General features: G+C 34.2%; 1 protein-coding gene across 7 annotated transcripts in view; it reads left to right on the top strand.

Annotated features, from left to right (window-relative positions):
• The window catches only part of C31H8orf34 (chromosome 31 C8orf34 homolog), a 392,833-nt gene that overhangs the window by 150,781 nt on the left and 216,061 nt on the right, over positions 1 to 25,991 (top strand). The window contains exon 8 of one of the 7 annotated variants that reach the window (XM_087420478.1): positions 61 to 3,324. The exons of the other annotated variants lie outside the window; for them this stretch is intronic. Within the exon in view, the coding sequence (XP_087276604.1) occupies positions 61 to 104 (44 nt within the window). The 3' untranslated portion in view covers positions 105 to 3,324. Of the gene's footprint in view, positions 1 to 60; positions 3,325 to 25,991 lie in introns of those variants that run through there. 7 annotated transcript variants of the gene reach the window in all.

Genomic DNA, 25,991 nt, shown 5'->3' with positions numbered 1-25,991 from the left:
ATTGTGACCAACCTTTGTAAAGTAAACATTCACTCTTTCTTCTGTTATTTCTTTTTTAAGGTGGAGGCTTCTTAAAGCAGAAAGTACCCATGTTTGTAAAATAAGAACATGCATTTCACCTAATGAGAAATGGATGCTGTCACTCAATGATGTTAAAAAAAGGCAGAGAGCCTTAAGTGTTAAAAAAAATCTATCCACTTACCTATTTACCTGTATTTTAATGATCTAGTGAAATAGTGTAAAGCATAAGGAAACATACATACAAACTTTATTTCTTTTGAGTATTGATCATTGGGAGTATCAGGATAACAAAATTTGTCACTTTAAAATGAAGATTCTTGGTAGAAAAGATTCTTTTAAAAAGTCTGAGGGCCAGCCTGGTGGCGTAGTGGTTGGGTTCACGCACTCTGCTTCAGCGGCCCAGGGTTTGTGGGTTCGGATCCTGGGCACGGACCCATACACCACTCGTCAAGCCATGCTGTGGCGGCGTCCCATGTACAAAAAAATAGAGGAAGATTGGCACAGATGTTGGCTCAGGGACAATCTTCCTCACCAAAAAAAAAAAAGTCTGAGGACTTTCAAAATTAAATTTATGGATCCTTTAATATTGTCTGTAAGACTGCTTTAAATACTGCTTAGAAATTCATTCAGCATAGTACCAAAGTAACTTAATATGGAATTAGTACATATTGGAGATTAAATATCCAAATTTGTAGAGTGTTAAGATATAACAATTTTGAGCACCACTGAAGTTAATGCTCTAAATCTAGAACATGCTGAATAAAATATCTTCCAAATCACCTCAATCCAAGTAGCTCTCATTTTTAAGTATAAAATGTTCTCAAAAATTCCAATAATTATACTGGCAATGGATGACCACCACTAACCAAACATTATAGAAAATTGGCACATACATTTTTAAATGTTCACTAAATGAATTAGTATAATGGGAAAACTAGGACCTCACCCAGATGTGTGAAAATATCTTTCACATGCTAAATAATAAATATTTCCTCCTGTTAAGCCGCATTATATATTGTAACAGAAGTTCTATGAAATGCCTCTGCTGTAGAGTCTTGTCCTATATTTCTGAATTCTAACTTCAGCTTGTTTTAGTGCCATCATTGTGGGCACAGATGCCAAATGACCCCTGATTGAAGGGTGGCCTGAGTGAAGCTGAATAGCTTGTCTCTCCAGATTACAGTGACGGCATTTGAGAAAATCCACTCAAACGCATTCTTTCATTCAGCACATACCATGCACCTTCTCTGTGAACAGTTCTACTTTATCTTACTATACAGCACTAGAAATATTGCATTTTATATTTTTCTAATTACCTTGACCTCTTTGGGTTTGAGAGAACAGTGAATCTAGTGAATGTTGGCATCTAATAGAACCAAACAATTTATCAGCCTTTGCTTCAGCTCTCAATTAGTCCATTAATTCATGGATAGTTTATTAATTTCTCTACTTACAAAATGGCTCCGCACATTCCTGGGAGTTCAGATTTGCACAAATATAGACATATTTCATAAAGTATTAACTATTCAGAGATGATTCTCAAAATTTGGTTTGCTTAAGAATTATCTGAGGAGCTTATTTAAATGCAGATTTAAGTGCCCTCTACCCCTAATTTTTGGTTCATTAGATTTGGTTACAGCCCATGAATCAACATTTTTCAACAGGAGTGGAAGAGAGTCAATTCCTACCATCCTTCAAGAGAGTCTGTTGCAGGCAATCTGTAGAACATACAATGAGAAACTCTAATCTAGTAGGTATGGTCAATGAACTATTTTATTGCTTGATGTAATATAGCCTGAAGCAAGAGGAATATAATTGTAGAAAGTTTAATATTTTACAATAGAAAGAGCATGGAATAGAGATTTCTGAGTTAACCAAGCTCTTTGGAAGTATCTCCTAGAAACAAGAAAGTCTTGCTACAAAGCTTTGGTTAATGCAGCTTGTATTACCTTATTATCGCTGTCTTCCTTCCTGATCTCATATTTCACAGGAGCCCTTGAAAAATGAACTGCTTAAAGTAGAAAAACTACATCAGTTGTGAAGTGGTTCTAGCATAGACCTGAGGACATAGTTTTGTTGAGATTCTATTTTATCGCAGTATCCTATTAAACCTTTATTTAGAATTCTTACTTTGCTTTCTTTAGATGTGACTCATAGCCCACTTCACTGCCTTCTAGAAGTACTTGTTTCATGTTTGGAAATGAGTTTGTGTTTCATTCCCTCCATTCTTCATTTATGTTTCTTCTCAACAAAATATCAGAACATTTGCAAATAATAACCAGGGTTTGTCAGTAGAGATTGCCTTTTAAATAAATATAAACTTGTATGCCACCAAAAATATACATCATCCTGCATGATTTACTTTTATGGTATTTAATAAGAAATGTTGCTTTTTTTTTCTTTTAAAAATTTTTCCAATGGTAAAAGTAGATCAACATAGCAGACTAAAGTCAATAATTTGAAAATAAAACCCTAACCCATAAATAAATTATTGACAATTGTCCTTCATCTCAGTTGTATACCTGTGGAAAAATTCCTTTGTTTGAAAGATGCCTGTTTCCAGTATATTGTGGATAGGTTGTTTAGTGCACATTCCTCACTTTGAAGTAAGTTACAAACTGTTTGACACATAGCAATAATATAAACTAATGGGCTTTCACATCTTTAGGCCGTAGCTTTTCACTGAGTGTTGTGCAAAGGCCTGAGCCACATTGTGACGTGGTGTACGTGATCAATGGCCGAAGCACTGGGCTGAAACTCTAAGACCAGCTCCAGCCCCCTTGCGGCCTCTTGCTGCCCTGAGCTACAAGTAATTGTAAAATGCTGGTAACAACATCTCACCTTCCTATCACAGACGGATGTTGTGGGAATAAAAATGGGATATTCTCTCAAAGTGCTTTTAAATTTTGTTTTTTGTGTTTGTCATGCCTAACAGGAGTATTTGAAACAAGACACTAGCATTTTTATTCAAAACTTTCCTTCCGAATAAAATTATATCCTCGAACCCTCATACATTTTGTCTAGTAATAAGCAAAGATAAAAAAGAGCTTTCTTTAGCTTTGGGAAATTGCCTACTAATAGTGAAAATTGATGATAAATAAGAACTAGAAGTTTGTACTATATGTTTACGTGCTTCTGTGTAAATAAAGCCATGAAAGTGTTGAAAAATCTACAAGTTTTAAAAACTCTTTCAATTATAGTGATAAATATGAAAATATTTGAAACAGCACAATTTTTATGGTTTTGCATTAATTCATTGTATAAACAAATCACAAACAAATTGAAAATCAGTGTTAAATATTATTAGGGTTTTGTTGCTTTTGAAATAAACTTGCCCATTTCAGACACTTAATAAAATGGTGATGTTATGCTTCAAGATGATCCGTTTAGCCATGGTAATGATTTTCATATAATTTGACTGAATTCAAATTAATTTTTTACTCTATGTTAGAGTCATTTGAAAGTGGTACAAAATCATGACTTTATTGTGTTTTTTTTTTCTTGGTTGAGAATGTGCAAAGAAGTGTAATTAATTCAGCAATTATTTGCATTTTATCATCAAAAACAATAGATATATTAGAGAGCTATTAAAACTCTTCGGAATTGTTTAAAACTTCTTGTATAACTGTAGTAATCTGTTTAGATTTCCGTATATTAGAATAACACTGATATCTTATTTAATCATCTCTAAATACATATCTTAAAATTTTTGGAGTTGAATACTGAATATACATTAACAGAAGAGTGGTCACAAAACTTGTCAATTATTTTCAATATCTGAAAAACAACGGTTTTTGTGAAGTAAAGCTGTATTCAATAATTTTAAAGATACTATATAAACACATTTTTCAAAATCCGAAATGTTTAAACTGGTCATATATATATATTGTGAATTTCTTTTGGCATGAAAATATTATGACTTTCTTTTTCAATAGTCTCATGTTTGGTAATTTCAGAAAGAAAATATTCTTAACAAAAATGAATATACTTTTTGAAAATTGCTCTAAAACTTTTAAATTGAAAAGTGGTAAAGAACACAGTGGGAAAACTATGACAGTATTCTAACCGAGGTAAATTAAGTCTAGTGATTTTATTTTGCTTTTCGATTTTTTATTTCTTTCTGCAATAGATGATTGCCTGCCTTATATTAATATAGGATGAATTTGCTTATGTCAGAATATAAACTTAAAATTTTATATAAAATTTTAATTTCTTTAAAACTTACTTTTTCAAGAATTGTCAGAAGGGGGTACATTAGGCCAGCTATATTTTATCTTGTACGTGCTGACAAATTCACTTTTTAATTACATTTCTTTTGTGACAATATATTTCAATAATTTAATGTAGAATATTATGTAAATCAAATGTAAATGTAAAGCAAAATTTAAATTAACCTTATGAATTAATTTTATGAAAATTCAAATACTATGGAAGATAGTATAGCATAGTATTAGAAATAACAGCAGTAAGCATGAGCTTTGTATCCAGGTCAACCTAGTTGCAAGTTTCACCATTGTCTCTTACTACTTCTATGATTTGAGAACAGTAACTTCTTTCTTCCAAATATCAGATCCATCATCAGAAAAATAAGAATTTTAACCATACTTATATCATAGGGTTGTGGAAATTAAGTAAAATAATTCATGTAAAGCACTTAATGTGTCTGTTAAAGGATTAGAGCTAGAAAAAAAGATGTGTAACTATAATTCGTATCATTTTTATGCTAATTCCTTTCCTGTCTCCATCTACTGCGTGAGGTTTAGTACGTGTAAAAAAGAAAGTATGACCATAGGAATTTGACCTTATGGGTTTAAATATTTAGTCTTTTATCATAATGATATTTATCAATATCAAATATGCTCCAAATATTTAGAAATTCTTTCAACAAGTACTCTCTACTTGATATTTAAGTGTTCTAATTTTTTCCTTTTTTTAAAAAATCACAACTTTTTTGGGGTTGGCCCAGTGGTGCAGGCGATTAAGTGCGGGCGCTCCGCTGCTGCGGCTCGGGGTTCGCCGATTCAGATCCCGGGCACGCACCAACGCACTGCTTGGCAAGCCATGCTGTGGTGGCATCCCATATAAAGTGGAGGAAGATGGGCATGGATGTTAGCCCAGGGCCAGTCTTCCTCAGCAAAAAAAAAGAGGAGGATTGACAGATGTTAGCTCAGGGCTGATCTCTTCACAAAAAAAAAAACAATCACAACTTTCTCAAAAGCTCATGTCGCATGAACCTATATTTTCCCCAATGTGGAAAGAATCTTGGCCTTTTCTTCCATTTAAAGACAGTACTTTCCTTATAAGAGAACATTATAGTGTTCAAATTTTACTAATAATTTGACTGAAGAAATTATTTTCAGCAATTTGAAATATTAAAAACTTTTTTAAAAGTATCAAAAGTTAGGGGCTGGCCTGGTGGCATAGGGCTTAAGTTCCCATGCTCAGTTTTGGCGGCCCACGGTTCACGGGTTCAGATCCTGGTCACGGACCTACACACTGTTCATCAAGCCATGCTGTGGCAGCATCCTACATACAAAATAGAGGAAGATTGGCACCAATGTTAGCTCAGGGACAATCTTCCTCACACACACACACACACACACACACACACACAGTATCAAAAGTTAAAAACATGTGTCTGATTTTCTCTTATATGTATTTGTTTTTGTTACCAGTTACTGCCTCTCTGATTTATAGTCATGGATGTTCTTAGGTCCTTCTGTAGCATGGAGAAGATGATATCTGGCTTGTAGAAACATAGAGACTTTATTGGCCCCGTGCATCCCAACTTATAATGGGAATAAGATATGCAGCATAACAAGATAAGCTCAAAGAAGTATACATTTTCCAAGCTTGTACAGGCTATATGCATTTTCGTATTATGATGCATTCTTTTATCCTCTCGCAATTCAGAGGATCCATATCCAATAATATAAGAAAAACTATCAAGAAAGTAAAGAGGGGAAAATTTTTTCTTTCTTTTTTTTTTCCAGGCTACAATCTGATGTTCTTTTTTTTTTTTTTTTTATAATTTTATTTATTTATTTTTTTCCCCCAAAGCCCCAGTAGATATTTGTATGTCATAGCTGCACATCCTTCTAGTTGCCGCATGTGGGACGCGGCTTCAGCATGGCCGGAGAAGCAGGGCGTCAGTGCGCGCCCGGGATCCGAACCCGGGCTGCCAGCAGCGGAGCGCGCGCACTGAACCGCTAAGCCACGGGGCCGGCCCGCAATCTGATGTTCTTATATTATTTTTATGGACTTTTGACATTTATGATCTGAAACTTTCTCAAATAGCATTGTTAATATTCTATACCATCTGATTCCTAACATCTTGATGGTTGAGTTAAAGACATTTTTTACAGAAAGTAGTTTAAGTAAGAAACATATCTCTGCTCATATGTAGTCTAAACACAAAAGGGCCAAACAAGCTCCAAGGAATTCTATTTCGATAAGGAAAATTAAGAATGTGAGACAAATTCTTTTCCAATATAAAAGCTTTTAACTGAGAGAAAGAAAATTGGAAGAACATACATTAAAAAAAAATCATAAAAGCAACTTTCCTTTTACAGTAAAGTTTAGATTATTTATTCATGGAGCTATTCCTTTTACCACCAAGAAACAAACATGGTTGTTTCTTTAGAAATGCTATCCTTGTTTGTTTGAAACACACACTTTCTAACCGTAAAGGTAATGCCATCATACTAGACACATTTATAAATTTATTTTCTACATTGTATCATTGCTTTTTCTAGTAATCGGGGGTTGAAATAATTCTCAGTTTAAAAAAACAGGCAAGGAAAGTCAAATGTGCTCATTACTGGTCTTATTTATCTTCAGGATCTTAGTGTTCTTAGTTTCCTCTGCCACTGAATGTTCAAATGTGCATACTATCAACATGATTTCATTGTTTATTATCTTTCTGATAAGAAAAAAATTTTTTAGAAATTTGAACAAAGAATGATTCTTTTCTGGAGAAGTATTGGCACTTATATGTCAATATGAGATAATTTTAGGAGCTTTTAGTATCAAATCTTTTGGGAATCAAATTTCGTTTAAAATAGTATTTACTTTTTATTATTAAAAGGTAGATATTTGAGGCTGACCCCGTGGCCAAGCAGTTAAAGTTCTGCATGCTCCACTTCGGCGGCCTGGGTTTGTGGGTTTGGATCCTGGGCGCGGACCTGATCCACTCATTGGCCATGCTGTGGAGGTGTCCCACATACAAAATAGAGGAATATTGACATAGATGTTAGCTCAGGGCTAATCTTCCTCAGCAAAGAAAACCAAACAAAAAAAAGGTAGATATTCAATGTAAAGAGCATGGAATTACAGAGGTCAAAATAAATACTACCCAGAAATAATTACTGTTAAAATGTTCTAGTGATATTTTTTAGATATTTTTATACATAATACACATAGAATAATATTAACATTTATGTGCATTTACAATATGCAATGTGCTTTGCTAAGTGCTTTCTGTACCTTACTTAATAATCACAAAAATACCATGGAATAGGCAATATTATTATCCTCACACCATAGAAAAGGGTACAGATCCTTGCAAAAGAAAGTTTACTTAGATTACATATTGGTAGTCAAGAGTCAGATTCCTAAGCCTCAGAAGTAAACACTAACTATGCAATACATATACCTTAAAGTGCACATTTATATTAATATGTATATATTTACTTGAATATATATGCAGTTTTCACACAATAAACAAAGTTTACAATTTAACATCAGGGGCTTCTGTTTCCAGTCTTGATGGAATAACTGGTATTGACCTTTCACCTCCACATTAAGCAGTTATAAAACTAGACAAAATATATGAGGTCAACTTATCAGGTACTGGACAAAAGGCAGCACAGGACTTTGATCCTTAAGAAAAGGGAAACTAGTGAGGTGAGCCCTGTGTTTCACCCTGGCTTTCTTCAGGGTGACACTTCCCTGGCCAACTTATATGGAGGGAAAGCTCAAGTGGAGAATGAAGAGTGGTGATTTCACTGATCTGCGGAAGAGATTGGAGTTTGGTGCTGCTGTGGCAGCTGGGGTTTGTTGGACAGTATAACAAGAGAAAGAAGCTGAGCAGAAAGAGTGATCAGAAGTCACTAGGTGTGTTCCCTTGGATCTTTAGCTGAGAACTGGGCTGCTCCTTCACAGGGCAAGTACCAAGACCTGAGAGAGTGGTTTTTGTGTGTCTGAGAACTGAATAGAGAAACAGGTCAGACAGAGCTGGGACACATCAGTGTTCCAGCCCAGCCAGAGAGAAAAACCCCTCCTGAGTTCCTTAAATATTCAGAGGAGACCTTAGAAAAGTCAAACATTGAGAGTACAGACGACACACTGAATTGAGAGCCACTCCTAAGAATGAGGGAAAACTTGAAATAGACTCAGCTTAACAAACCATAAAACCATGCCTACAAAAGTGAAGTGGATCTGCCAATAATTTAATTTCTTACAGAAAACTCAGTCTCCTTTAGAGAAGATAACATAAGCCGACCTTCCTACAAAGAATCAGCCATAATGTCCAACATATAATAAAAAATTATTAAGCATGTGACAAAGCAGGAAAATGTGACCCAAAATCAAGACAAAATGGCAACAAATAGAGACAGACCTCATTTTACTCAGATACTGGAATTAGCTGACAAAGACTTTTTGGAAGCAATTATTGTACATATTTTATAGACTTAAAGAAAAAGAACACAAGGAGTAAACAGATAAGAAATCTCAGTAGAAAACTGAAACTAGAAAAAGAACCAAAGGAAAGTCTAGAATATCTGAAATTTTTAAAATCACTAGTCAAGTTTAATAGCTGATTGAACAATGCAGAAGGAAGGGTCAGTGAACTTAAAGATAGGTCAACAGAAGTTATCCAAACTGAAGATCAGAGATTTAAAAAAAAAAAACAAAAAACGTAAAGCAAAATGAAAAGGGCTTCAATGACCAATGGGACAATATAAAATGATAAAAATTTAATCAGAATTACAGAAAGAGGAGAAAAAGAATAAGAAAGAAAAAAATATTTTAAGTAATAATGTCTATTTTTTTTCCAAATTTGGTGAAAAATATAAGCCTACAATATAAGTTCAGAAAATATCACACTGACAAAATAATGCAATTTCAGGTAACCAAAGCTGACTGAATATGTTACCAGCAGACCTGGACTATAGAAGAGTTAGAGTCTCAGGCTGAAGGGAAATTATATCAGACAAAAATAAGATTTATAGGAAGGAATGAAGAACACAAGAAATGGTAAATGTGTGAATAAATATGTGAGTATATTCGTTTTGTTAATTTTTAGAAAGACAACTGACTGATTAAAGCAAAAATACAAACAATGTAATGTAAAATTTATAACATACAAAGAAGTAAAATCATATAAAAAATAGCATAAAGGATGAGAGTAAATGGAATTACAGTGTTATAGTTTATACATTTTTACAAGAAATGATACAATATCAATTGTAAGTAGACTGTAATAAGTTAGGGATGCATTGCTTTAATCCCAAGAACAATCACTAAAAAAAATTTTTTAAATAAAAAACCAAAGAAGTTTAGCTTAAAAAGCTAATAGAGGACATAAAATGGAATACTAAAATACATTCGACTAAGGAGGAACAAGGAAACCCAAAGCAGTTGGAACAAATAGAAAACAAATAGTGTGTTGGTAAACTTAAACCCAAACATATTAATAATTACATTAAGTATAAATGGACTACACACACCAACTAAAAGGCAGAGAGTATTATCCTGGATAAATAAGCAAGACTCATATATGCTGACTATAAGGTTCACAGTTTAAGACCAGATAGGTTGAAAGTAAAAGGATAAGAATATATATTACATGCAAAAAGTAGGCATAAAATAGTTGGTGTCTCACAGGATGAAAAGCACATTCATCAGGAAGACAAAAATTATAAATGTGTATGCATTTACAAACAGTTTAAAAATATATGAAATAAAAACTGACAAAACAAAAAAAATAGATCAATGGGTAATCACAGTTGGATATTTTAATACATTTCTCTCAGTAATTGATAGAAAAGGTAGAAAAAAATCAGTAGGGATATAGAAGACTTGAGCAACACTATCAACATATATTGTAGATTGAAACTTACATACTCAACAACACAGAAAACACATTCTTTTCAAGTGCAGATGAATTGTTCATCAAGAAAGACTATATACTGAGTCAACTTTCTATGCTCTGGTCACAACAGGATTAAATTAGAAATCATTGATTTCTAATTTATGATTTCTAATAATGAAAATACAACATATAAAGTTTGGGGAGACGTAACTAAAACAGTGTTTAAGAAGAAAGCTCAGAGCTTTAAGCAAGAGAGGTTTAAAATCATTGATATAAGTTTCTACCTTAAAAATCTAAAAAAGAAATACAAATTGTATCCAAACAAGTAGAAAGAAAGAAAGAATACAGATAGGAGGAATCAATGAAATAGAAAAAAGACTAACATAGAGAATATTAGCAATGCCAAAACTGATAAATTCCTAGTAATACTGATAAAGATAGAAAAACACAATTACCCATATTAGAGGTGAAGACAGGATCAGACTTCTCTATGGAGTTTACAGACACGAAAGATAACAGAAGAATATTATAAACAACTTTATGCCAACATGTTTGACAAATTAGATATAATGGAAAAAAATTCTGCCCAAGCACATCATACCAGAGATAAAACAAGAAGAAATCGTACATATGAATACTCCAATACTTGTTAAAGAAATTGAATTTGTAAGCAAAATCCTTCCCAAAAGTAAAATTGAAGGATCACATGGTTTCTTTGGTGAATTCTATCAAATATTTAGGGAAGAAATAATGCCAAGGGTAATGAACTCTTTTAGAAAATAGAGAAGAGAGACCACTTCTCAGATTGTTTTGAGACCAGCATAGCTCTGATACCAAAACCCAACAAAGACATTAAAAGAATAGAAAATTAAAGATGAATATCCCTTATGAACATACATACATATATTCTTAATAAAATATTCTTAAATTAAATCTCTATGATCCAATACAATCTCAATCAAATTCTTAATGGGCTTAAAAATAAAAAGAAATTGATGAGCTAATTGGGAAATTTATTTGGAAATAATGACCTTGAATGGCCAAAATCATCTGGGAAAAGAAGAACAGTATCAGTGGAATTACAGTATCTGATTTCAAGACTCACCATAAGGCTACAATAATCAAGACAATGCAGTATTAACATAAGGATAGGCAAACAGAACAATGGAATGGATGAAAGTCCAGAAAATATGTATGGTCAATTAGTTTTCAACAAAGGCACCAAGGCAGTTGATACAGAACGGATAATATTTTCAACCTTTGGTGCTGGAACAATTGGATAAATTTAAAGAAAAAGAATGAATTTTGACCTCCTACTTCATACCATAACAAAAATTACTTTGAAATGAGTATAGGCCCAAACATAAAAGCAAAGACTATAAAACTTCTAGCAGAAATGTATAATATATTCACAACCCTGGGGCAGGAAAAAATGTCTTAGAGATATCACTAAGGATAAAAGAAAAATTTAATAAACTGGACCTCATTAAAATTACAAACTTCTCCCCAGAAAATGAAAAGAAGGTAAGAAGAAAAGAAAATGTAAAGGCATACCACTGATTGGGAGAAAATATATGCAATATATCTGACAGAGGACTTTTTTATCTAGAATGTATACAGAGCTCCTACAAATCAATTTTTTAAAAGGACAAATAACCTAATAAAAGTAGGCAAAAAGTTTCAATAGACAATTCACAAAAGGAGATAAACATATGGTAAAGAAGCATGATAAGATGTTCAACATCATTAGCCATCAGGGAAATGCAAATTAAAACAACATTGAGATACTGCTTCAACAACTAAAATGGCTAAAATTAAAGACCCTCAACACCAAATGTTGCCAAGGATGTGGAGTAGCTGGAATTCTCAAACGTTGCTCATGGGAATGAAAATTTTTACGGTCACTTTGGAGAAAATGTCTGACAGTTTCTCATAAAGTTCAATATGTATCTACCCTATGGCCTGGCAATTTCCCAAGGGAGATAAAACGTGTATGCCCAAATATTTGTATATGAAAGCAGTTTTATTCAAAATAACCCACACAGAAAACAAACAAAATTACAATTACCAGGAGAATTTATAAACAAATTGCAGTATATTCACACAATGGAAGGCTGTTCAACAATAAAAATGAGTTAAGTACTGATACATGTAACAATATGGGTGAATCTCGTTGCTATGGACTGAATTGTTTCCCCCGCCAAATTCCTACGTTAATACTCTAACTCTTAAGTGATTATATTTGGAGATAGGACTTTTAGGAGGTAATTAAGATTACCTGAGGTCATAAGGGTGGGTTCCTAATCCACTAGGACTGGTGGCCTATAAGAAGAGGAAGAGAGAGCCTCTCTCTCTTTCATATGAGCACACTGAGGAAAGGCCATGTGAGGATAGAGTGAGAAGGTGGCTATTTGCAACCCAAGGAAAGAGCTCTCACCAAATATCGACCCTGCTGGCACCTTGATCTTAGACTTTCCAGCCTCCATGACTGTAAGAAAAAGATTTCTGTTGTTTAAGCCACTGAGTCTAAGATATTTTGTTATGGCAGCCTAAGCCGACAGAGATGCTCATTACGTCAAACACGAGAAACCAGACACAAATGATTACATCCTATACTAATTTAATCATAAGAAACTCAAGAACAGGCAATACTGACCCATGGTTATGGAATTAAAACATGGTGGAGCAGCGAGGGATTAGCATAAGGAAACTTTCTGGGTGATAGAAATATTTTATATCTTGATTGGGGCGTTCATTGCATGGGTGTATACATTTATCAAAACTCATTACAGTGTACACTTAATATCTGTACATTTCACTGTAAATTTGAATTCAAAAAAATAAAATAGCAATTTTCATATATAAAATTCATGACTGCATAATGTTACATGACAAGAATATTCAAGGAGTCAAAATTAAACTTGATATTTGTTATCGTTTATGAGATGAAATGATTAAATTTCGTGTAAAAGGCACATGAGGTATGAAAAGTAATTGAAGACCGTCGTATCACTTGCTATGGAAATGTCTCATAACCACAACCTCTAATAAGTTTTCCAAAAGTCCGTGCCTGTTGTAAGCATGATGTTTGAATAATTCTGAGCAGAAACAGAAACTGTTATTTTAATTTCATGGTAGCTCTTCAAAAAGCAGAATATGATCTTTGATGATTGATTTCCTAGTTTTGAATATGTATACTCTTCCACTGTGGTCACACTATCATTTATTTGATATACTGAAATTTCCTTTCTCACCAATTTGCCTGTGATATGAAGAGCTAGATATGTGGAAATGTGACCTGAAAGTGTTCTTATTATCAATTGAAAATTTATAGTACTATAACATGAATCTGCTTATATTCTCTCTTTTTTTTTTTTTTTGTGAGGAGATCAGCCCTGAGTTAACATCTGCCAATCCTCCTCTTTTTTTTTTGCTGAGGAGGACTGGCCCTGGGCCAACATCCGTGCTCACCTTCATCCACTTTATATGGGACGCCGCCACAGCATGGCTTGCCAAGCGGTGTGTCGGTGCACGCCCAGGATCCGAACCAGCGAACCCTGGGCCGCTGCAGCGGAGCGCGCGCACTTAACTGCTTGTGCCACCGGGCTGGCCCCTGCTTTTTTTTTTTTTTTTTAAAGATTTTATTTATTTATTTTTTCCCCCCAAAGCCCCAGTAGATAGTTGTATGTTATAGCTGCACATCCTTCCAGTTGCTGTATGTGGGACGCGGCCCCAGCATGGCCGGAGAAGCGGTGTGCACCCGGGGTCCGAACCTGGGCTGCCAGCAGCGGAGCGCGTGCACTTAACCGCTAAGCCACGGGGTCGGCCCGTGGCCCCTGCTTATATTCTCTTTTTAAACATCTTTATTGAGATATGCACATGACATAAAATACAGCCATTTAAAGTGTATAATTCAATAGTTTTTACTATATTTATATAGTTATGCAACTGTCCCACAACCTAAATTTAGAACATATTCATCAGCCCAAAAGAAACCCACTTAGCAGTCACTCTTTGTGCCTCGTACCACCCACTCCGTCACCTCTAGGCAATCGTTAAAGTATTTTCTTTCTTAAGGATTTACCTATTCTCATATAAATGGAATCATATACTATGTGGTATTTTGTGAAGGGCTTCTTTTACTTAGTATAATGTTTACAAGATTCATCAATGTTGTAACATATATTAATACTTTATTTCTTTTAAAAAAATAGATTTTAGGTTTTAGAAAATTTTTAGGTTCCCAGCAAAATTCAGCTGAAGGTACAGAAGTTTCCCACATACCACATGCTCCCCCGTACAGACAGCATCCCCTACTATCAACATTCCCCCACCAGAGTGATACATTTGTTATACTACATGAACCTACATTGACACTTTATTATCACCCAAAAGTCCACACTTTACACTAGGTTCGTTTTTGATGTTGTACATTCTATTGATTATGAGAAATGTATAATTACATGTCTCTACCATTATAGTAGCATACAGAGCAGTTTCACTACCCTGAAAATCCTCTGTGCTCCATCTGGTCTTGCCTCCCTCCCCCATAACTCCTGGCAACCACTGATATTTTACTGTCTCCATAATTCTGTCTTTTCCAGAATGTTGTACAGTTGGAGTCATATAGTACGTAGGCTCTTCAGATTGGCTTTTTTCACTTAGTAATATGCACTTAAGATTCCTCTATGTCTTTTTATGGCTTGATAGCTCATTTCTTTTTAACACTGAATAATATTCTATTGTCTGAATGTACCACAATTTATTTATCTATTTATCTACTGAAAGGACATCTTGGTTGCTTCCAAGTTTTGGCAGTTATGAATAACGCTGCTAAAAACATCAGTGTGCCCATTTTTGTGTGGACATAAGTTTTCAACTCATTTGGGTAAATACCAAGAAATGTGATTGCTGGGTTTTGCAGTAGGAGTATGTTTAGTTTTGTAAGAAACTCCCAAACTATATTCCAAAGTGGCTGTACAGTTTTGCATTCCCACCACCAAGGAATGAGAGTCCCTCTTGCTCTACATTCTCACCAGCATTTAATGTTGTAAGTTTTTTGGATTTTAGCCATTCTAATAGATGTGCAGTGGTATCTCGTTGTTTTATTTGCTATTCTCTAATGACATATGATATTGAGTGCCTTTTTATATGATTATATACCATATATGTATCTTCTTTGGTGAGGCGTCTGTTCAGATCTTTGGCCAATTTTTTAATCCGGCTGTTTGCTTTCTTATTGTTGACTTTTAGTAGCTTTTTGTATCTTTGAATAACAGATTTTTATCAGATATATCTTTTGCAAATATATTCTCCCAGTCTGTGGTTGTGTTCTCATTCTCTTGACATTGGCTTCCACAAAGAAGAGGTTTGTAATTTTAATGAAGTCTGGCTTATTAATTCTTTCTTCATGGATCATGCCTTTGCTGTTGTATCTAAAAAGGCATCGCCTTACCCAAGGTCATCTAGGTTTTCCTCTATGTTATCTTCTAGGAGTTTTATATTTTTTATTTTACATTTAGTTCTGTGATCCATTTTGAGTTAATTTTTGTGAAAAATGTAAAGTCTATATGTCTAGGTTCTTTTTTCTGCATGTGGATGTCCAGTCATTCTAGTACCATTTGTTGAAAGGACTATATTTACTCTGTTGCACTGCCTTTGCTCATTTGTCAAAGATCAGCTAACTGTATTTATGTGGGTCCATTTCTAGGCTCTCTATTCTGTTCCATTGATCTTTTTGTCTATTCTTTCACGAATGCCACACTTTCTTAATTACTTTGGATTTATGGTAAATCTTGAAGTGGGATACTGTCAGTCCTCCAGCTTTGCTCTTCTGCTTCAATATTGTGTCAGCTACTCTGGGTCTTTTGCCTCTTTATATCAACTTTAGAATTAGTTTTTCGACATCCACAAAATAACTTGCTGGGATTTGATTGGGACTGCACTGATTCTATAGATCAAGTTGGGAAGACTGACATCTTGATAATATTGAGTCTTCCTATCCATGAACATAGAATACTCTTTATTTAATTCTTCTTTGATTTCATTCATCAGAGTTTTGAAGTTTTCCTTATATAGATCGTGTACATACTTTATTAGATTTATACCCAGGTGTTTCATTTTAGGGGGTGCTAATGTAAATGGTACTGTGTTTTTAATTTCAAATTCCACTTGTTCATTGCTGGTATTTAGGAAAACAATTGACATTTGTATACTAACCTATATCCTACAACCTTGTTATAATTGCTTATTAGTTCCAGGAGTGTTTTGTCAATTGTTTCACATGTTCTACATAGACGGTCATGTCATCTGTGAACAAAGACAATTTTATTTCTTCTTTCCCAATCTATATACCTTTTGTTTCCTTTTCTTGTTGTAATGCATTAGCTAGAACTTGAAGTACAATGTTGAAAAGGACAGATGATAGAGAACATCCTTGCCTTGTACCTGATGTTGGTGGGAGAGCTTCAAGCTCCTCATGATTAAGTGTGATGTTAGCTGTAGGTTTTCTGTAGATATTCTTTCTCAAGTTGAGGAAGTTCTCTTCTATTCTTAGTTTATTGAGAGTTTTTATCATGAATAGGTGTTGGATTTTGTCAAATGCTTTTCTGCATCCATTGATGTGATCATGTGATTTTTCTTTTTCAGTCTATTGATGTGATGAATTACATTAATTGATTTTTGACTGTTGAACCATCCTTGCATACTTGGGATAAATCTCACCTGGTCATGTTTTATAATTCATTTTATACATTGTTGGGTTCAAATTGCTAGTAGTTTGTTGAGGATTTTTGCATATGTCTTCATGTGAGATATTGATCTGTAGTTTTCTTTTCTTGTATTGTCTTTGTCTGGTTTTGGTATTAGATAATAATGGCCTCAAAGAATGATTTAGGAAGTATTCCCTTTGCTTCTCTCTTCTGGAAGAGATTGTAGAAAATTGGCATAGTTTATTTCTTAAATGTTTGGTAGAATTCACAGGTGAATTCTGGGCCTGGTGCTTTCTGTTTTGGAAGAATATTCATTATTGATTCAATTTTTTAATAGATATAGGCCTATTCAGATTGTCTATTTTTTATTTCTCCTTACGTGAGTTTTGGCAGTTTGTGTCTTTCAAGGAATTGGTCCTTTTTATCCAGGTTATAAGATTTATGTGCCTAGAGTTGTTCGTACTACTGCTTTATTATCCTTTTAATGTTGATAGTATCTGTAGTGATGTCCCCTCTTCCATTTCTGATTTTAGTAATTTGTGTCTTCTCTGTCTTTTTTCTTAGTTAGGTTGGTTAGAGGCTTATCAATTTTATTCAGCTTTTCAAACAACCAACTTTTGGTTTTGTTTATTTTGTCTATTGATTTTCTATATCAATTTCATTGGTTTCTTCTCTAATTATTATTATTTCTTTTCTTCTCCTTACTTTGGATTTAATTTGCTCTTCTTTCAATTTCTTAAGGTGGAAGCTTAGATTACTGATTTTAGATCCTTCTTCTTTTCTAATATATGTATTCAGTGCTGTAAATTTCCCTGTAAGCACTTCTTTTTCTACATCCAGAAATTTTGATGAGTTTTCATTTTCATTTAGTTCAATGTATTTTTTAATGTTCTTGCTATTTTTTCTTTGACTCATGTGTTATTTAGAAATGTGTTGTTTAATCTCCAATTATTTTGTGATTTTCTGTTGTCTTTCTGTTACCAATTTCTAGTTTAATCCCATTGTGGTCTAAAAGTAGACATTTCATAATTTTTAGCCTTTTAAATTTGTTAAGTTGTGTCTTTATGGCCAAGAATGTGGTCTGTCTTAGATAATGTTCCATGTGAGCGTGAGAAGAATGTGTATTCTGCTTTTGTTGGATAAAGTAGTCAATAGATGTCAATTATATGCAGTTGATTGATGATGCTATCGAGTTTAGCTATGTCCTTACTGATTTTCTGCCTGTTGGATCTGTCCATTTCTGAGAGAGGGGTGGTAAAGTCTCCAACTATTACAATGAATTCATCTCTTTCTCCTTGCAGTTCTTTCTGTTTTTACCTTATCTATTTTGGTACTCTGTTGTTAGGCATATACATATTAGGGATTATTATGTCTTCTAGGAGAATTGACCATTTTGTCGTGATGTAATGCCCCTCTTTATCCCTGATAACCTTTTTTGCTCTGAAGTCTGCTTGGCAGAAATTAATATAGCTACTCCCACTTTCTTTTGATTATTGTTAGCCAAGTGTATTTCTCCATCCATTTACTTTTGATCTATATGTGTCTTTATATTTAAAGTATGTTTCTTATAGACAACATATAGCTAGGTCTTGTTTTTTGATCCACTCTGACAATATCTATCTTCTAACTGGTGTGTTTAGACCATTGATGTTTAAAGTGTTATTGATATAGTTGGATTAATATGTCATATTTGCTATTGTTATATCTTCATTGCCTTGTTCTTTGTGCCATTTTTTGTCTTCCACTCTTTTTTTGCCCTTTGTGGGTTTTTTTTAGTGAGGAAGATTAGCCCTGTGGTAACATCTGTTTCCAATCCTCCTCTTTTTGCTGAGGAGGATTGGCCCTGGGCTAACATCTGTGCCCTTCTTCTGCTAGTTTGTATGTGGAATGCCTGCCACAGCATGGTCTGATAAGCAGAGCATAGGTCCACGCCCGGGATCCAAACCTACGAACCCTGGGCTGCCGAAGCAGAGTGCGCAAACTTCACTACTACACCACCTGGCCAGCCCCCTGCCCTTTGTGGTTTCAATTGAGCATTTTATATTATTCCATATTGTCTTATTTCTTAGCATGTTACTTATACTTTTTTTTTTACATTTCTGGTGGTTGTCATGGAGTTTGCAATATACATTTATGACTTATCCAAGTCCACTTTCAAATAACAGTGTACCATTTCACAGATAGTGCAAGTACATTGTGATAACAAAATAATCCTAATTCCTCCATCTCATCCCTTGTATCATTGCTGTCATTCATTTCATTTATACACAGGCATACATAAGCATATATCTATCATATTATGTATACATAAGCATATATATCATATTATGTATATATGTATAGACATAATTGAATGCATTGTTGCTATTATGACTTGAACAAACTGTTATCTGTCAGATCAGCTACGAAAAAGAAAATGGGGGCTGGCCCTGTGGCATAGTGGTTAAGTTTGGTGTCTTCTGCTTCAGTGGCCTGGATTCACAGGTTCAGATCCCGGCCATGGACCTACGCTACTGTCAGCCATGCTGTGGTGGCGACCCACATATGAAAAACTGGAGGAAGATTGGCACAGATGTCAGCTCAGGGCTATTCTTCCTCAAGCAAAAGAAGAGGAGGATTGGCAACAGATTTTAGCTCAGGGCTAAATCTTCCTCAGCAAAAAAAAATAAAATGAAAATTAAAAGTTCTGTTTACCTTCACTTATTCCTTCTCTGATTCCCTTCTTTTCTTTTATGTAGATCCAAGTTTCTTCCCTACGTAATTTTCCTTCTCTCTGAAGAACTTTTAATCTTTCTTGCAAAATAGATCTACTGGCCATAAATTCCCTCAATTTTTGTTTGTCTAAGAAAGTCTTTATTTCTACTTTACTTTTGAACGATAATTTGCCAGGCTTCGGTATTCTAGGTTGGGGGGTTTTTCCTCTCAATGCTTTAAATATTTCACTTCACTTTGTTGTTGCTTGCACGGTTTCTGAGAAGTCAGAAGGAATTTGTATCTTTGCTTCTCTATAGGTAAGGTGTTTTTTTCCCTTCTGACTTCTTTCAAGATTTTTTCTTTATCTTTAGTTTTCTGCAGTTTGAATATGGTACGCCTAAGTGTAGGGGTGTTTTTGGTGTTTATCCTGCTCGGTGTTCTCTGAGCTTCCTGGGTCTGTGGTTTGGTGGCTGACATTAGTTTGGGAGAAATTCTCAGTCGTTTTTGCTTCAAATATTTCTTCTATTCCTTTCTCTCTTTCTTCTCCTTCTGGTAATCCCATTATGTATATGTTACACTCTTTGTGATTGTCTTGCAGTTCTTGGATATTCTTTTCTGTTTTTTTTCCCCCAGTCTTTTTTCTCTTTGCTTTGCTGTCTTGGAAATTTCTATTGACATGTCTTCAAGCTCAGAAATTCTTTCCTTTGCTGTGTCTAATCTACTAATGAGCCCATTAAAGGCATTCTTCATTTTTGTTACAGTTTTTGATCTCTAACATTTCGTTTTTATTCTTTCTTAGAATTTCATCTCTACTTAAATTACCCCTCTGTTCTTGCATGCTGTCTTCTTTGTCCATTAGAGCCCTTAGCCTATTAATCATAGTTGTTTTAAATTTCTGCTCTGATAATTCCAACGTCTTTGCCATATCTGAGTCTGGATGTGATGCTTGCTCTGTCCCTTGAAACTGTGTGTTTGCTTTTTAGTATGCCTTGTAATTTTTTTCTTCATAGCCAGACATGATGTATTAGGTAAAAGGAACTGTGGTAAGTAAGCCTTTAGTAATGTGTGGAGGTAACTTTTCGGGGTATGGGAAAAGTTGTATGGTCCTTTGATTAGGTTTTAGTTTTTTTACTGAGCCTGTGCCTCTGGACTGTGAACTGTACAAGTGCTTCTCATTTCCCTGCGCTCCTTTAGGTGGGGCAGGATGGCTACAGGGGGCTGGAGTTTAGTATTTCCCTTCCACCACTTGGAAGGCTAGAGTGGGCTGGAGTTGGGTATTTTTCTTCCCTCAGGTCGATTAGACTCTGAAAAATCCTTAATAGTGTAGGTTCTGGTAGAATAGCTTCTCCTGAGGGCAGGCCTTGCTAAGAAGAACAGAATGCTCTGACATATTCCAAGATGGTTACTTTTCTCCCTCTGCCTGCCAGAAGCATGAAGGGATTTTTTTTTAATTGCTGTTTTAATGGTTTCTAACATTGTGAAATTTTGGGTTGTACATTTTTGTTTGTCCATCACCATATATATGACTCCCAGAAGCATGAAGGGATTTTTCTCTGATATTCAGTGTGAGAACCTGTGAGAGCTCCTGGAAGTAAAACTCACAAAAGTGTTAATGCCCTCCTATGCCGGGTTCCGCTGGAGTTTTTAACTCTCAAACTTATCCACACTGAGCCTCCGGCAACTTGTCAGTTACAGGTTAGGTATTCCTACCCAGGCACTGTTTCCCATGGAGGTTTCTGCCTGTGGGTTTCTGCTCCAGTCAGTTGTGATTCTCTGCATTTGCCTGTCTGTGTCTTCAACTTTGGAGGCAGTGGTCTACCATGTGGCATCAGTTCTCACGGATGTAAGAAGAGTTGTTGAATTTTCAGTTTTTAACTTGTTAGGATGGAGCGACCAGTTCCAAGCTCTTTACATGCCAGACTGGAAACTGGAAGATCCCATTTCGTTTCTTTTCATGGACAAATAATATTCCATTGTATGGCTACACCACATTTTTTTTGTGTCCGTTCATTAGACATTTGGGTTGTTTCCATTTTCTGGCTTTTGTGAATAATGTGAATATGAACATTCATGTACAAGTTTTTGCATGGACGTATGTTTTCATTTCTCTTGGATGTATATGTCTAGGAGCAGAATTGCTAGGTCATATGGTAATTCCACGTTTAAATCGTGAGAAACTGCCCAGTTGTTTTCTAAAGAATCGGCAGCATTTTACATTGTCACCAGCAGTGTATGGGAGGTCTGATTTCTCCATACTCTCGCAATACCTGTTATTATCTGTTTTTGTTTATTTGTTTTTTTGCTTGCTTTTTTATTTATCTATAGATACTCTGGTGGGTGCTAAGTGCTATCTTGTGATTTTCATTTACATTTCTTTGATGGCTAAAATATTGAGCATCTTCTCATGTGCTCATTGGCCATTTGTCTATCTTCTTTGGAAAAATGTCTCTTTAGATCTTTCACCAATTTTTAATTTTTTTGTCATTTTATTATTGAGTCATAAGATATATGTGTTCTGGATAAAAATCCTTTATCAGATATACTATTTGCAAAAATTTTCTCCCATTCTGTGCATTGTCTTTTCACTTTTTGATGATGTCCTTTGAAGCACACTTTAAAAAAAATGTTTCCTGGAGTCTAAGTTATTGATTTATTTATAATCACTCTGCTTGTAATGTTGTATCTAAGAAACCATTGCGTAATCCACGGTCATGAACATTTACTCATATGTTTTCTTCTAATGGTTTTACAGTTTTAACTCTTACATTTAGATCTATAATCTATATTGAGTTAATTTTTGTATATGGTGTGAAGTAGGGATCCAATTTTGTTCTTTTGCATATGGGTATCTGCTTGTCTTAGCACCATTTGTCAAAAGACTAATTTTTTCTATTGAATTTTCTCGGCACTCTTGTTGAAAATCAATTGATCATAAGTGTATGGGTTTATTTCTGGACTCTCAATTTTGTTCCATTGATCTATGTGTCTGTCTTTACTGCAGTATCATAGTATCTTGACTATTCTAGTTTTGTAGTAAGTTTTGGAATTGCCTGGTGTGAGTCTTCCAACTCTGTTATTCTTTTTCAAATTTGTTTTGTGTGTTCTGGGTCCCTTGCACTTCCATATAAATTTTAGGGTCAGATTGTCCGTTTCTCCAAAGAGGCCATCTGGAATTCTTGATGGAGGTTCTACTGACTCTGTAAGTCAATTTGGGGAGTATGTCATCATAACAATATTAAGTTTTCTGATCCATGAACATGGGATATATTTCCATTTATTTTGATCTTTAATTTTTTTCAATGTTTTGTAGTTTGTCATAGGACAAATTTTGCACTTCTATTAAATTTATTTGTAAGTATTTTATTCTTTTCATAATATTGCCAATGGAATTGTTTCCTTAATTTCATTTTTGTATTCTTCATTGATAGTGTATAGAATACAATTGATTTTTGTATATTGGTCTTGTATTCAGCAAACTTGCTGAACTGGCTTATTAGTTGTAATAGGTTTTTGGTGGATTCTTTAGGATTTTCTACATATAAAACCATACCATCCGCAAATAGAGATAGTTTTACTTCTTTCTTTCCAACCTGGATGCCTTTTATATCTTTTTATTACTTAATTGCCCTGGCCAGACTCTCCAGTAAAATGTTGGATAGAAATGACCAGAGTGGACATCCCTGTTTTGTTCTTTATCTTAGTGTGAAATCGTTCTGTCTTTCATCATTAAATATGATATGTTACCTATGGGTTTTTTATGTATTCCCTTTATGGAAGATCCATTTTTTTTCCCAGTTTAAGTGTTTGTTTTCTTTGATTATGTTGTGTGTTGAATTTTGTCAAATGTTTTTACTGCATCTATTGAGATGATCGTATGATTTTTGTCCTTTATTCTATGAATAAAGGACAAAATTGGTATTTGTATTTACATCCACTTTGCATTCCTGGGATAAATCCCTATTTGTTGCGATGTATAATTCTTTTTATATGTTGCTGAATTGAATTTAGTAGTAGTTTGTTGAGGATTTTTGTATCTATATCCATAAGAGATATTGGTCTTTAGTTTTCTTTTGATGTCTTTATCTGGTTTTGGTATTATGTAATATTGGCCTCATAGCATGAGTTTGGAAGCATTTCCTCCGCTCTTATTTTTTGGAGGAGTTTGTGAAGCACTGGTATTAATTCTTTAAATGTTTGGCAGAATTCTTCAGTGAAGCCATCTGGACCTGGACTTTTAAATGACTAATTCCATCTCTTTACTTGTTATAGGTCTATTCAGATTTTCTATTTCTTCTTGAGTCAGTTTCGGTAATTTGTATCTTTCTAGAAATTTGTCCATTTTATCTAAGTTATCTAATTCTTTGGCAGACAGTTTTTCACAGTACTCTTTTAAATCCTTTTTATTTCTTTAAGCTTGGTAATGATGTCCCCTTTTCCATTACTGATTTTTAGTAATTTAAGACTTCTTTCTTTTTTTCTTGGTCAGTCCAGCTAAAGATTTGTCAATTTTGTTAATCCTTTCAAACAACTAACTTTTGGTTTCATTCATTGATTTTCTCTGCTCATATTCTTGATTATGAATGTCAATACCATGCTATAACAAAAGTTCTATGAAAAAAAATGAGAAGTTTTAAGAACCTCTTCTGGATTCAACTTTAGAAATAATTTCAAACAATGGGAGAAATTTAAAATTCAATTAAAGACAAAGGGAGAGATTGTATACTAAGTAACACATCATATTTCAAGTAACTGTTAAATGTGCTATTTCCTGTGTGTGCCTCAAAACAAATGGATTTACAAGTTGAAAAAAAAATCATGCAATAAACATCTACAGATTTATAATCCAAAATTATGTTTTAAAGCTTTTATAATTTTAGAGTATATAAAGTTTACTTTTTTACATCAAAAATTTGAGATATTTTATATACTTAAGATTTTAGTTTATATTTTTCAATAACTTCTATATCGAAAAAGTCACCTCCATTGACAGTATAAAGTAAAGCGGCACATTTATTAATGTTGAGATTGTGGTAAATTAGCAGCTAGTCTTCTGCAAGGAATTTTCTTTGAATTTACTTTATTGTCTAACTCTGGTGTTAGCCTATTTCTAACTGTTCCCTTAATTCTTTTAGGTATTATTCAAGTAATCTATATCTAAACAGACAATCAAATTTCACTAAATTTAGTGAAAAAAGAAGCAGCTTGTTGAATTTGGTAAAATGACTTTTTAATATATGATGAACAAGTGACTCTCTTTTTCCTATCCTTATTTTTATTTTAGTTCTTAACATAATCATACTGAAGTTTTAAAAAATATGATTTTAATTTTCTTGATAGTGCATTGAACATTGCTACAAGTTAGCTACCATACTAAATGTTTTATATGAATTATCGCATTTAATTTTTATAATAACCTTATGTGGTAAGTAATATCACCTCCATTTTATAGATAAGGTTACTGAGGCTCAGAGAAGTCTAATTACTTAGACAAAGTTATATGTCTAGGGGCTGGCCCCGTGGCTTAGCGGTTAAGTGCACGCACTCCGCTGCTGGCGGCCCGGGTTCGGATCCTGGGCGCGCACTGACGCACCGCTTGTCCGGTCATGCTGAGGCGGCGTCCCACATACAGCAACTAGTAGGATGTGCAGCTATGACATACAACTACCTACTGGGGCTTTGGGGAGAAAAAGAGGGGGAAAAAAAAAGGAGGAGGATTGGCAATAGATGTTAGCTCAGGGCTGGTCTTCCTCAGCAAAAAGAGGAGGATTGGCATGGATGTTAACTCAGGGCTGATCTTCCTCACAAAAAAAAAAAAAAGTCATATGTCTAGTCATTGGCAGATCCAGGATTCAAATGCAATATAACAAAACATAGCATGAAACTGATCATCTGTTTTATCACTTTGGTTCAGTATTTCTGTGCCAATTAATTTTAATTTTGTCTCTTGTTGTGGTTTTTAAAATCCAACCTCAGAGACTTGTGCTCTAATTGGTGGTTTTACTCTGTTTACATTTATTAGGGATCTGAAAATATTTAGATTTATTTCACCACCTTGTTTTGTTCTTTATATTCGCTATACTTTTTTTCCTTTTTAAAAAATTTTTGTTTGTTTATTTCACTCCTTTACTCCCTCTCCACAGCTTTCTATTGAGTTGTCAACGCTTATTAAACAATCTAAAAGAGGTAGCATAGTATAGTAAGGAAAATGGCCTTTGAGGTATAGAATGCCAGGGTTTAAGACTCTCAAGTTCACTATTTAATAATTGTACAACCTTGGGCCAGTTATTTCAGACTCTCTTTCTTATAGTTTCCTCATTTGCAAAATGAAGATGACACTCAGAGAATTGTTGTGAGGATTAAAAGAGTAAATACATGTAGAATAGTGTGTACATAGTAATAGTAAGAATTATGTGAGTGTTTGCTATAATCCACTTCTACTTTTTTTCTTTTATCCTTTATTCTGGTAAGAC

This window comes from Ceratotherium simum, chromosome 31 (genome assembly GCF_057802395.1).
Source record: "Ceratotherium simum simum isolate JZ-2026a chromosome 31, ASM5780239v1, whole genome shotgun sequence".
Taxonomy (NCBI): domain Eukaryota; kingdom Metazoa; phylum Chordata; class Mammalia; order Perissodactyla; family Rhinocerotidae; genus Ceratotherium; species Ceratotherium simum.
Note: the sequence above shows the minus strand (reverse complement) of the source record. Positions and strands in the feature narration are given on the sequence as shown.